We start from the raw sequence: 14,270 nt of genomic DNA on the forward strand, positions 1-14,270 counted from the left end.
AAAAAAAAAAAAAAAAAAAAAAAAAAAAAGAGAGAGAGAGAAAAGGAAAAAATCAGAACGAACCCACCCACCTGTCAGTAAACCCGTAATAGAGGTTGTTGGAACGACATCTCAAAAACCAAACCATATCTCTCTATCTTGGCTATTATTTTTATCTTATCCTTATTGCAAAATCATATGATTTGTTTTTTTTTTTGATATAGAAAGCACACTTCCTTACCTTCACTCATTGGACAAAATATGAAATTATTCTAGAGTATATAAGACTTGACAGTTATAGACTTATTCTATATCTATCTCATTTTGTACAAGCTTCTGGATTTAATTAGTTTTTTTGTGTGTTTCCAAATAAATGTCACTAATGGGACCAAAAAAAAAAAAAAGCAAGTTGATGGTAGAAAGAAAACAAGATATAAATTAATATATGTACATGAAACAAAAATCTAGTTTTTTTAAGAGGATTCCCGCCTTATCCCAACAATTTAAATGTAAACAAATAAAAAAAAGCAAAATGAAAAGTTCAGAGGGAAGACCTAATTATGTATAATTTATGTGGAAATCTTGTTTAAAGAATATTCTAAAGTTGAAAAAATGTCTTACTTTTTCAAGGGAATAATTGCTCTTTTTAACCAAGAGAATAATAAATTTATATACATAATGAAAGATTAATTTGAAAAATACGAAATTTACAATTTGCAAATTCAAAGAACTTGAAAAGAGTTGATAGTTTGATATGAGGTTGTAGTCATTATCCGAATGCATAATACAAGCTATTAACGAAAAAAAATATGTATACTGATAGATAATATTCCAAAAAAGTTATATGAAAACAAGTTTGGAAGTAGTTAATAAGTTGGATTTTAGTTGTATATTTATGACGCATCGACTGTATCAAATGGTCTCCTTTTGAAAAAAAGAGTTGTTTATTTTTGTTGACCAAATTATTAAAAAAAAAAAAAAAAAAAAGTTTTTAAAAAAGGCTGTGTTGTGTTGTGTTGTGTATATAAATTTAATAAAACCACGACATATCTCTCTCGTCCTTTTTGTCAATCCTCCTCCTCTCTGTAAAATCTCTGTAATTTTTTTTATTTTATTTTGAAATGGTTCTTCCGTTTCTGTCTTCCTCTCCCCTTCTCCGTCTCTCTTCTCAGATCATGTCTCCTGATCCCTTCTTCTCTTTCTTTTTTTAATAATATTTGATGGTCCCTTTGCCCTTTTTACCCGAGAAAAATTCAGATCGATTTAACTAATTTTACACAGAAGAAGATTTTTTTTTTTTTTTTAAAACCCTTACCTGCCTAAAAAGATATGTCTATGGAGAGTTCATTAGGTTTCATGGCGGTGTTCGCCGTCTCGGGAAGCGTCGTCTTCTTAGCGAGTCAATTTCACAAGCGTCTTCTCTCCGATTACATGGACAAGTTCGATTTCGAAATCCGTACGTCCACCATTCTCTCTCGAATCCCTTCTGTTCTGTTTCTTTCTCAATATTGATCATTGATAATTGAACCGTTCTCTTTTGTTGGGGTTAATTGGGTGACAGGATCGAAGAAAAATGTGGTGATGAAGAAGAAGGTGAGATTCGCGGCGGATGTGGTTGAGCCTTCGGGGAATAACAAAGAGTATCGCCGGAGACACTCTTCTAAATCCAAATCGTCGAATTCCAAGTTGGCGGCAACTATTTGATTTTCTAAAGGTTTTTGTTTTTTTTTTTGGGTAATAATTATTCATTTTGGGGTTTTTGTGATTTGAAAAAAAAAAAAAAAAAAAACCCGTAATTTAATTTTCCGGATTTTTTTTTTTTCTTATTTATGAATCTGAATCTGAATCTGGGGAAAAAATAAAAGAAGCTTCATCAAAGTCTTCTTCCCAGGGTCAATTCCTTTTCTTATTTTTTATTTTCTTGAGGGGGTTTTTACTTGTAAATAATTGTTTTGTGTAAATACAAATTGTGATTCCTGATTTACATGTTTTGTTCTTAAATCATTTGTTCTGTGATTTTAGCCTTATCCTTAATTAAAGGGTTTACCATTCAATACAACACTGTATCTGTATGGAATATGTTGTGCTGGCTCTTCTTTAATTACAACTTTTTCCATGATGATTGTTTTTTACATAAACTATCATTATGTTTTAGGTCTGGTCATAAAATCTGAATCCGAAAATCTGAACCGTATTCGAACCAAATTAAGCAGATTAAAACCGAACCGATATTAAGGAAATAACCGATCGGTTTTTAGCTTTCATTATTTTGGATATCAGATATTATCTGATCTGAACCGATATCCAATAGATATCCGAATATAACCTAACATATAAGAAATAGTTTGATATTTCGATAGATATACCTCATATCCTTTATGTATTTGTATGGTTCCATGAGAACCTTGTCATTTACTTAATTTCTATCTTTTTTTTTGTTTTAATACTCTATTAGTATGGTTATTTGGATACAATAAGATTAAAAAATATTAGAATAAAAACATTGTCCAATGATTTTTGATTTAATTTTGGTTATCGATAATCATATCCGAACCGTTCCGAAATCCAAATTATCCGAACCGAAACCGATCCAAAATTTATAAATACCCAAATGGATGTTAGAGTCAATATCCAAAAAATCTAAAATCCGAAAAACCCGAACCGAATCCGATCCGATATCCGAATGTCCAGGCCTATTATGTTTGGTGACGTAATTAATATTTATTTAGATTCTTTACCTTAAATTAAATTAAATTAATGATTTTTTTTATTTTTTATCTAATGTATGTAACTAAAACCTTAATCTCACTCAAGTTACTTTTTTCCCCCTTCCATGTGGTGCAAACTCCCAATCTGATTGATAGTCAAATATAACTTTTCTCTATTCAGTTAGTAATTTACTGTTTTACTTTTACATAATTTTTCTGGATTCAAAATTTTTAAAAAACAAAAAAAGAAGACGAGTCTCCGGAGAATTAAACCTTCACCACAAATCTGACAATATTGAAGCAAGTATACCTTTATAAACAGTTAACTATAAAACAAGGTTTAAATACTTTAACTTATCTTTGCTACTACGTATGAAAGCAATATCACAAAGTCAAGTTTATGCAACTAATACGTTTTCTTAAGCAAAGCCACAGAAGAACCTTAAAGACTTGGGAGTTGGGAGTGTGTATTAAACATTAAAGATCTTTTTAAAGATTTGGGATTTAAAATAACCGTTAATGTATACTAAAATACCAATTTGTTAGAAACGTGTTTATTTTAAATTAATGAAAAGGGTTATGGTGACCAACTCCCGAAGGGTCACTGGCCAAATTAAATGTGGCTTACGAGAGTATGGAATTGGTCATTTTGATTTTTAAAATATAAATTAATCTTCTGACGATTACAACGTGACGACATGCATATTTTATCCAACAGGATCGTATATAATATACTACTATTTGCAATGAGAATGTAAAGTGAGGATGACGACATAAATAGAGTGTAAAGAACAGAAAGTTCTTATTCTCGTTAAGAAAGGAAGTTCATCACCATCTTAACCTTTGTCGTATTTACAAGTCATATAAACTCATTATCATGTTTGTTTGTGGCAATGAACATGTTTTTTACGAGGCACGTATCTAGTGGGCCGATGATGGGTAGTTTTAAGTCACGTACGGCCCAATGTTTTGGAAACCATTTCTCTTGTGTGTATTTTATGAAGCTTAGCTTCTCTCTTATCAACAGTTTTGTTTCATACATGACTGAGATCAGTTTTGTTTTTTATTCATGTAGAAGAAGATTATAATTATATTTTTATTAACCTAATTAAACATATATGTTTCTACTTCAGCTATATATTGAAATATTTATTTGTATTAAGTTTGTAATAATGTAGCAAAAAATTGTTTACTATACAATTGTCACCGCTCATGCATGCCAGCAAAGAGTAGAGAACTTGACTTAGATATGTCATATGTCTAATGGGATATTTATCGATTTAGAGCTTTATTTGCCCAAATCTTTTAATTTAGGTACTTTTGTTTAGACTCTCAATTTTAAGCCTTTTTGGATTATAGAGAAAGACAATTTTGTCTTCACCTACTGTCTCTTCTTCTTCGTTCTTCTCCCGACGACTTCTCACCCGACAATGTCCATAGTTTTTTTTTTGTCGAATCCACCATCCTTGATCATGTGAATTCAATGGATTAAATCTATTTTGCTTTGGATGAAGGAATCGAAACCCTAAGGGATACTATCTAGTTAATCCAAGGGCTTCAATCACTAATCAAATTTTTAGATATTAATCGGTGAAGATGAAAGAAATTTGTCGATTCAATCGGAGAAGATGATATAATCTTAACCAATTAACGAATACCCAAAACAAAAGCTTGTAATTCTTCTTTTCTTATTTGTAATCGTTGATTATTTGAAATCTTATTTTTCTTCTACCACTTTCAATAAGGGAGAGAAGAAATAGACTTGGCAAGGGGAAGATGTGAAACCTTCCTTGACTAGAGCTTGGCGCACCGGCAAAGCGAGGAGCAGCCACGATGGTCGGCAGTTGGCAAGTTTTCTTCAAGTCACGCCGAGGAGATCTGGGAATCGTTAAATAAATTTGGTCAAAACGAGAAAAAGAAAGAAGAAAAAAATCATATATGGGAAGGGGCAAATTTGTATTTTTAGTCGACTTAAAAGGTTTGTTTCCGTAAGTTTGGACTATTAGTCCTAAACCCATAAGAAATTGAGAAAAAAGACCTAATTCTGTAATTGATCCTATGTCTAATATATCTGGATATGTCATATATTTTAATTTATGTCTCAGGTTAAATAGAGGAAATATATAGTATACTCCAGTAACTTATTATGCAAATTTTATTAATTTTCAGATTGTCTTGAGTTTTATTACGTGCATGTGTCCAGATCATAGACTAACTAGCTGTCTGAAATATAAATGTCTGTTGGTCTATTAAATGCCACGATCCATAAAAATATCACGCATCAAATTCATATAGACGTATACTACTTTTTATATTTTTCGAATAATTTATTAAGCATACAGTATGAAACAATCTTATGGTTGTCCAAAAGAAAGACAAATAAAAGAGATTTATTGAGAACTCGCATCTAATATTGAATTTGTAAAATCTTCCGTATCAAAAGATTAACCAAATACTGTAGTTCGCATCTAACGGAGAAGTTTCCAAAGCAGATTCTTCTTCCTTTCGTTTCTTTTCATTTTTTTTTTTTTTTTTGGAACAAAGATTCGTTTCTTTTCATCTATCGCATTCTCTTATACTACTTACTGGCATAGCAAAATTTACTGGCCGAACACGAGGATTAATTCTTTTTTTCTTTTTTTTTTCAACCAAACATTAAATAAATTAAAAGAGAACTCAACGATTAATCGTCTAAACAGAAGGATAAGAGTTTACAAAAGTAGATTCAGAAACTAAAAATCTTGAAGATCAAGTAAGACAATCTGCCCTGACATTGGAATCACGTGAAATTCTGGTTAGGGTAAAGGAAGGGTAAGATGTTCGGAGCAGCGTGAATTCCTCCAACAAGTTCATAAAGGCAGACCAATCGTCCGGCGTCTGCACCATCACAACTAGCTCTGCACAATCATATGATTATCGGTTTATTTGATGTTGATAACGTTTGGAATGAATCTCCCTCAGGTATGGAGCACATTGCTACAAAATACTTTGAGGATCTTTTTAAGAAATCGGATGGTAGGGGTATTTCAGAGATGCTTCAGGGTATTAATCCGATTATTACGGACAGTATGAACAGAGCTCTAACTAGAGACATTACTGAAGCGGAAGTCCGAAAGGCCCTGTTCACCATGCATCCAGAGAAGACCCCAGGCCCTGACGGGATGACGGCTCTATTTTTTCAACGGTTCTGGTCCTCTCTAAAAGGGGATTTGGTGTATTTTGTTAGAGAGTTTTTCCGAACTGACAATTTTGATCCACTTCTAAATGAGACTAATATTTGTCTCATTCCTAAGGTGGATCGACTGCAGCGGATGGCGGAATTTAGGCTGATCAGTCTCTGTAATGTGAGCTACAAAATTGTTTCTAAGGTTTTGTGCTTTCGGCTAAAGCGCTTTTTACCCATTTTGGTTTCCGAAACTCAATCGGCCTTTGTTTCTGGTCGTTTAATTACAGATAATATTCTTGTAGCTCAGGAGATGTTCCATGGGCTAAATACAAACCGACGGTGCAATTCGGAATTTTTGGCATTTAAAACAGATATGAGTAAGGCCTATGATCGGGTAGAGTGGGATTTTTTAGAGGCGGTTCTGGTTCTCTTAGGATTTGATAGAAAGTAGAATTTCTGGATCATGTGGTGTGTGTCCTCAGTGTCGTATCAAGTTCTTCTGGATGGTCAGCCCCGGGGTTTTATTAGACCACAAAGGGGTTTGCGTCAGGGAGATCCTCTGTCACCATATTTATTTATACTTTGTACAGAGGTCCTGATAGCAAATATTAAAAAGGCAGAAAGGGAAAAGAAATTAACGGGTATCACCATTGCCCGGAATAGCCCTACTGTTTCGCATTTGTTGTTCGCTGATGATAGTCTGTTCTTTTGTAGGACGGTAATGGATATAATAGGTAATTATGGTAAAGCCTCAGGACAAGAGGTTAATTTGGAGAAATCATCTATCATGTTTGGTAAGAAGGTCTCGTCTGATAAACGCACTCAAGTAAAATCAGTTATTGGCATATCTAAGGAGGGAGGTATGGGCTCTTATTTGGGCATTCCTGAAAACCAAGGTTTTTAGTTATGTTAAGGATCGGTTGGATGATCGAGTTAATGGTTGGTCTGCCAAGTATTTATCGAAAGGTGGGAAGGAAATTATGTTAAGTCGGTGGCGCTGGCACTTCCTACCCATGTTATGTCCTGTTATAAATTGCCACAGGAAATGACGTCTAAACTAACAAGGATTAATTATAGAAATAGGCATTATTTCTCATAATCTTATTGATTCAGGACTTATTGTCTGAACTTACAGAAAAAAGTATTTTATTTCAATCAAAAAGACAAAACTATCCCTACTTCTCTCACAAACGCTAAACTCTCGTTTTCATTCTCTCTGCCGTTCAGTTTTGTTTTTCCAGACTCTCAAATCTCTCTACTCTCCGCCGTGAATTAAAGAGAGATGTTGTCATGAATTCTTAGATCTCTATGATGGTTTGCATCTTTCTGATGACCGCTGACAATTTCGATGGCTGAAAAGAAGAACCCTAATCCGTCTTCTGAAGCTTTGTCCGCCGTAAAGCTAGTAAAATCTCAGGCGGTTGGATCTCCTCTCATACCTGAACTATGGTGATCAATCACAAACATGTAATTTTCAGATTTAGATTAGATTTAAAGATGAATTGGAAGTTTTAATTCAATTGGTGTTTATGATTTGAACCCTTGGGTTTCCTAGATACTACTCTCTCCGTTTCAAAATATAGGATGTTTTAACTAAAACACGCAGATTAAGAAATCTTTACTTTTAACAAGTTCAACCAATCAGAAACAATACTGCCTAATATAAAATACTAAACTTTCATTTTTCATGAAAGTCACCGCCGCCTCCACTTTACTTCTATTTTGCCTCCGCTTCACAAGCCAATACACATCTATCTTTTACCATTTCTACAAGCCGTTGTTATTGTTATTTTCCATGAAAAGCTACAAGCCGCTGTACTTCTTCTACTTTGCAGCCGCTTGACAAACCACCACTTTTCTATCTTCTATACATACTAAACCTATTTTTTTTTTGGTATTTGAGAATTTATTGTCCAAGTTAGTGTTGGGAATTCTGGATCACTAAATTGCGAAAAGATATTAGGATATATTAAAATATATATTTAGAATATTGATATGTGATATCGTTCTATCACATAAAGAAAATTTTATCATATGTATAAATACTCATATATTTTATGTTAATGGATAAATTAAGTCTTTCTAAATTATGTCATAACTATTCACAAATTTAGATGATCTAACATATGATAAATGGTGAACCAGTGATCTGATTGCTTGTATATGTAGATTGTACAGTTTGAATCCAATAATTGTAAAAGTTCTAGGTAGACCATATATGCATATACAGTAAAACCTCTATAAATTAATAATGTTGGGACCAAGATATTTTATTAATTTATAGTGATATTAATTTATCTATAAATTAATAATTATTAATTTATAGTGTAAATTAATAATTATTAATTTATAGATATATTTTTAATAGTTTAAATTTTAAAAATTATGAATTGAGACAATTTTAACAAAAATTTCGGATATTCAAAATTTTATGGTATTGAAATTGAATTTTTAATATTTAGAAAACATTATTAACAATAAATCACAAATACAATAGACAAATTCACCTATACACATGACATACATAAAATTAAATTTATGAATAATAATATAGATTGTTGTATTTTAATAGTCAATCAAACTATCGAAATGTAAATGATGGATATCTAAAAATTGAAAACTTTAAAAAAATGTAGCTATATTTATGACATGTTACAAAAGATTTTCTATCATTATATTTTGAAAATACAACATAATAATTGTTTTGTAGATATGAGCTTTAGGAGAAACATACATTATATTTTTTTTCTTTACATATATTATATATATGTAAATTTACATGATTATTAATTTATGATATTATTAGGACCATATTTTACATGGGGATTTCAGAAAAATTATTATCTTATTATTTTATCAAATTTTGTTATTTTTTACACTGGCCCGACTTGAGACTAACAAAATTTATTAATTTATAGTGTTTATTAATTTATAGAGTATTAATTTATAGAGGTTTTACTGTAGTCTGGAAATCTATTAATTATACTATTTATAGCAAAGCTTCTATAAAATTAAATAGTATAAAATTTCCTCAAAATTATATGTAATTTTACAGAGATGCATATTTGAAGAAAATGCGTATTTAGGAAACGTACTATTGTCTATTTGAAATAATGAGTTCGAAGTAGATATTCATGTCACGGGTTACTTGGCAAGTTTTTATGAAACAACTATTTTAAATTTTAGAAAATATCTGGTCACGAGTAAATTTTTTTTTTTTTTTTTGACAACCAAATAAATTCTTGATCAGCATATAACCTATTTGAAGACACGTTTATTATCTTTTTAAAAATTGATTTTGTTGGCTTTTTTTAATTCTTGACTTCAATAGAAATGTTTTGATTCATCTTTCAATATTTTGACTAAATATGTTTTCGATAAACAATATTTTGACTAACTGAAAAAAAAATCTATGAGTATAATAAAACACATTCATGACTTTGAAGTTTGATCACTAAGCTTCAAAACAAAGTATAGTTTGAAGGCGACGAAGAATCTAACGGTTAGCCAAACGTCGCCGTTTTCCAGTTGTACGGCATGTGATAGAAGCAATGCCTACTCATAAGCCCTTTAACTAAGGCTTGGCGTAAACGGTAAACACTATGGTAAACATATTCCCATGAGAACCCTAGAAGTCTTAATTTAAAAAAATATATATTCACGTACGACATTTATGTTGTGAAAATAACGTTGTTGCATACAATCCTAGTTTTTTTCTTCAGCAATGACAATTTATATAGTCCCTAATTAAAATCCATCTATAATCTTGACCAACATGCAAGACAATTTATCTGAATTCAAAGACACCCTTATGTTGTTATTCCAAACTTTTTCTTTCTAATCCTAGTGCCGTTTTCAAGTTCATCCAGGGTGTTCCCAACCCGAAATCTTGTTGTTTGTCATTGTCCCATTATAATTAAGGAAGGAAATAAAACCAGAAAAATTTGCCAACAAGTTTTAATTTATTTATAGTTTTACAATTTACAAACAAATATGTACATCTTGAGACTATTGATATACAATACTGTTTGTTTTGCTATGCTTTGGTTGGTTTGTCGTGAATTAACAACAAAAAGTCTAATACATATCCAAGAAACGAATTCTCTACTTGGGCAGCGTTCATAGTTATGGGATTGTGAGAAGTTGTATGAGTTCAAGTAATCAAACCTATTGAATTTTTCTTTCTATATTTACTATGTTTTCTAAGAATATAAAAGATCGATTATAACTTAAATCATTTCGTATACAATTTTGAACCATTTTGCGTTTACGCTTATATGTTAAATTTAATAATAAAATAGTCTTACAAATTCTAAACGCAAGCATAGTTTTTCACTTCTTTTTTCTTGTTGTAGCGTATATACAAACGACTTCCTGACTAAAACGAAAAAATAAAAATTGTTAAATTTGAACATATACGATTATAAATATATAAATAAATTCCAAAGAAAAGAAAAAAAATCAGTTTAGATCTAGATTGAATGATTTGCCAACTTGAACATCTGAGTTATTAGAAGGATCACCGGCGAGGACTCTTTGTTTTCTAACAAACAAAACATTAAAATCAATGATTTAGAAAGATACTAATTCTCTGTCTGTATAGAATTTTTTGAGAGGGGATGTGTTTTTTAAGTGTCGATTCATACTTAATAATAAGAAAATATTAATTCAGGCGGCTAGCATTCACTATCATATTAAAAACTATAGTCTATATGGTACTTAAACATATAATAGTAATTATCAGTGATATTTTCATGCTAATTCCTTTCAAGTTTTGACGGTCACACCGACACTTTGGCTTTGGCAGTGAATGGGAACTACGTTATCGCAAAACGCGGGACAGTTTTTAATGGACCTCAATTTATTTCACCAATCAACACAATTTTGTAATATTCGGTACGTTTTTATTTTTGTAAATAAAAAAACAATAATTCAAGGTGCGGTCCAATTTTGCAAAGAAAAATTGTAAAATGCAGGTAAGAGTAATTACGCTCCTATTTCATGTGCTTTGGAAAACAATTATGCGGTTTTGTAAACATATATATCTGTAAGAGTTGTAATTATGTAAGTATTGAATGCTTATAATGTTTTTAATCAGAAATGTATTAAAATCAATCATAATACAATTAAAGTTGTAAACTGCACTATTACTTTACCAATCAAATTTAAATTTAAATTAATTTTGGTATTTAAAATTCAGAAATTAAAATTTTATTTATTAATAAAATAATATGAAATCTGTACCGCAAATTGTTTTTCACCAATCAAATATTATTTTATACCGCTTATTTTGGAATAACCGCACTTGTCCCGCAAATACATTTGTTCCGCAAATATATCAGTTGAAGCGTACCGCACTATCAAATTTTTTGTTCTGCACTACTAAATCCGCGGTTACCATTCTGACCCTTTGTTTGATATGCACGACCCGTGATCTCTTCTTTTTTTCTTTCTTTTTCTGTTTGTCTTTCTTTAATAGTAAGTCTGATACTAAATTACTAATTATGTTAGTGCTTTAACTCAATCTATATTCATAAAATAGTGTGGACAATCTCTTATATCTTAAGCGAATTCATTTATGTTTACTAGTACGAACCAACCAGAATTAGCAAGTTATCCATCATGGTGAGTGGTGATGACTATAACTTATTTGATTAACATTGCGGTTTACGAAATCAAAACATTTCCTTAAGACAATTGTTTGATACTATTACAATAAAAAGAACGAAAACGGAAAGTATTTGACTTGAAGGCAACGTGAATGGTGTGCATTCGAGTAACCGACACACACGAAGCTCAAATTACAAAGACAGAGCTGAGCTGTTCCCTTAAAAAGCTGAACTCTTGGCTTCAAGTTTTATATGACGTCTTCATAAATTTATTTCCAACGTGTAGACCCCCAAAATTTATAAATAAATACGTAGAATAATTAGTGAAAGCATTAAAACCCACCCACCCAAAAAAACCATTACATAATTAAGAAGAAAATGAAACACAAATTAATTTATATAAAAAATAAAAAATAAAAATATGAAGAAGAAACATCACAATCACTTTTAATCACATCACCATATCAATCTCTCCTCCTTTATTCAACAAACCCAAAAATAAAACTCAAGAAAACCATTCTTCATTTCGCCGACACTTTCATCTCCACACCATGGAAGGCCTCTTCTTCCTACTCCTCATCACTTTCTCCATTACCACCACCGCATTACCCGATAAACCCGGGTCGGGTCAAATAAACTCAAACTCGGTACTAGTAGCTCTTCTTGACTCACACTACACAGAGCTAGCAGAGCTCGTGGAGAAAGCTCTTCTCCTTCAAACCTTAGAAGAAGCCGTTGGTAAACACAACATCACAATCTTTGCTCCTCGCAACGATGCCTTGGAGAAGAATCTTGATCCTGAATTCAAATCTTTCTTGCTCCAACCAAAGAACCTCAAATCTTTACAATCTTTACTAATGTTTCACATTCTTCCCAAAAGAATCACTTCTCCTCATCAGTTCTCTTCCGCCGTCGTCAGCCACCGTACTCTCTCCAACGACCACCTCCACTTCACCAACGGAAAAGTCAACTCCGCTGTGATTACCAAACCCGACGATTTAACCCGACCCGACGGAGTCATCCACGGAATCGAGCGTCTTTTAATCCCACGTTCTGTTCAAGAAGATTTCAACCGCCGTCGTAGTCTCCGTTCTATCGCCGCCGTGTTACCGGAAGGAGCACCTGAGGTTGACCCGAGAACTCACCGTCTCAAAAAAAAACCCGTTCCAGTTCCGGCTGGAGCTCCACCGGTTCTTCCGGTTTACGACGCAATGTCACCCGGTCCGTCGCTAGCTCCGGCTCCGGCACCAGGACCCGGTGGACCTCGCCACCATTTCAACGGAGAGGCCCAAGTTAAAGATTTCATCCACACGCTTCTTCATTACGGTGGCTACAATGAAATGGCTGACATTCTCGTCAACCTCACTTCTTTAGCCACCGAGATAGGTCGGCTCGTGTCGGAAGGTTACGTTTTGACCGTTTTAGCTCCGAACGACGAAGCTATGGCTAAGTTGACCACAGACCAATTAAGCGAACCGGGAGCTCCAGAGCAAATTGTGTATTACCACATCATACCGGAATACCAAACCGAAGAGAGTATGTATAATTCAGTACGCCGGTTTGGAAAAGTCCGGTACGATTCACTCCGGTTTCCTCATAAGGTAGAGGCTCAGGAGGCAGATGGTTCGGTTAAGTTCGGTCACGGTGACGGTTCGGCTTATTTGTTCGATCCTGATATTTATACCGACGGACGGATTTCGGTTCAAGGGATTGACGGCGTTTTGTTCCCGGAGGAAAAAACACCGGTCGAGAAGAAAACCGCCGCTCCGGTTGTCAAGAAAACAACTAAACCAAGAAGAGGTAATCAATTTTTTTTAATAAATCTTTTAGTCTCTTAATTTATGCCCTTACCTATTTGATGGTGACATTTTAACCCCAAATTATATAATTTTTAACAAATACATGTACCACTATTACAAAAGTAATAGAGTTTTGTTATAGACACAGTATTATAAAGTTATAAAGTAATTTGCTTAGGGAATTTCTTATGTTCTGTGATTTTATCATATTAAATGGATGATTAAATCATTGTTATAGAAAGGTAAGAGTGATTAGTCATTATATAATTAGTCTTTCAACGAGAGAGTACTAAGTAAACAAAGTGGGATTTGGCATAAAGTACAAACGTGTGAGAATAAAGACAAAGTCTCTCTAACAAACTTTGCTATAATATATTTTATTTTTCTACTTTTTCATACTAATATAATTTGGAGATAATTAGGACTTTATAACTATTTAATGATCCACCGACGAAGAATCCCATGTAAAAAAGTGAATGAAAAAAAATCACAAAGTGTCTTTTTTTCTTTGTTTTTCCTAAAGCCGAGTTATATATGAGTCACATTGGTTAACAAAGATAACAACTTTCTCTTTTTTTTTCTTCTATATAAATATATTTATTTTAGGATTAGCTAGAAACAATCATTAGCCTTCCTTTTTATTGCTATTGTTAATTCAACATACAGACAAAATAAATAAATACTAAACCGATAGGGAAATTAATAATTTCTAATTGAATTTATATTATGGTGCAGGTAAATTGATGGAAGTAGCATGTACAATGCTGGGATCACAATTTCCCACATGTCAATGAGATTCTCACAGGCGACCAAACTGAATCCGGACATGAGAATTTTTATAATTCTGTAAACATGTGATAAAAAAAAATGTGAACAGAAAGAAAGAAATAATGTAAATGATTATTTTTTGTGGCTCGTGGCAATAAGAATGTTACATCGTAGTTTTAGTTTTTGAGCCAAAATTTTAATCAACCGGATTGGATTGATCCGGTCCAGCATTAGCTTAAGA

The 14,270-nt window shown here is 32.4% G+C and overlaps 2 protein-coding genes across 2 annotated transcripts; both read left to right on the plus strand.

The window, feature by feature from the left end:
• LOC109132580 lies at window positions 1,016–2,051 on the plus strand. Its single transcript, XM_019244307.1, has 2 exons — window positions 1,016–1,435; window positions 1,541–2,051. Exons 1-2 carry the CDS (start codon window positions 1,309–1,311, stop codon window positions 1,681–1,683), a joined length of 270 nt encoding a protein of 89 aa, XP_019099852.1. The 5' UTR covers window positions 1,016–1,308; the 3' UTR covers window positions 1,684–2,051.
• Window positions 11,921–14,206, plus strand: LOC104781083 (fasciclin-like arabinogalactan protein 15). The gene is made up of 2 exons (XM_010505679.2): window positions 11,921–13,262; window positions 13,997–14,206. The coding sequence occupies exons 1-2, from the start codon at window positions 12,014–12,016 to the stop codon at window positions 14,053–14,055; spliced, it is 1,308 nt and encodes a 435-aa protein (XP_010503981.1). The 5' UTR covers window positions 11,921–12,013; the 3' UTR covers window positions 14,056–14,206.

Source organism: Camelina sativa, chromosome 4 (genome assembly GCF_000633955.1).
Source record: "Camelina sativa cultivar DH55 chromosome 4, Cs, whole genome shotgun sequence".
NCBI lineage: Eukaryota > Viridiplantae > Streptophyta > Magnoliopsida > Brassicales > Brassicaceae > Camelina > Camelina sativa.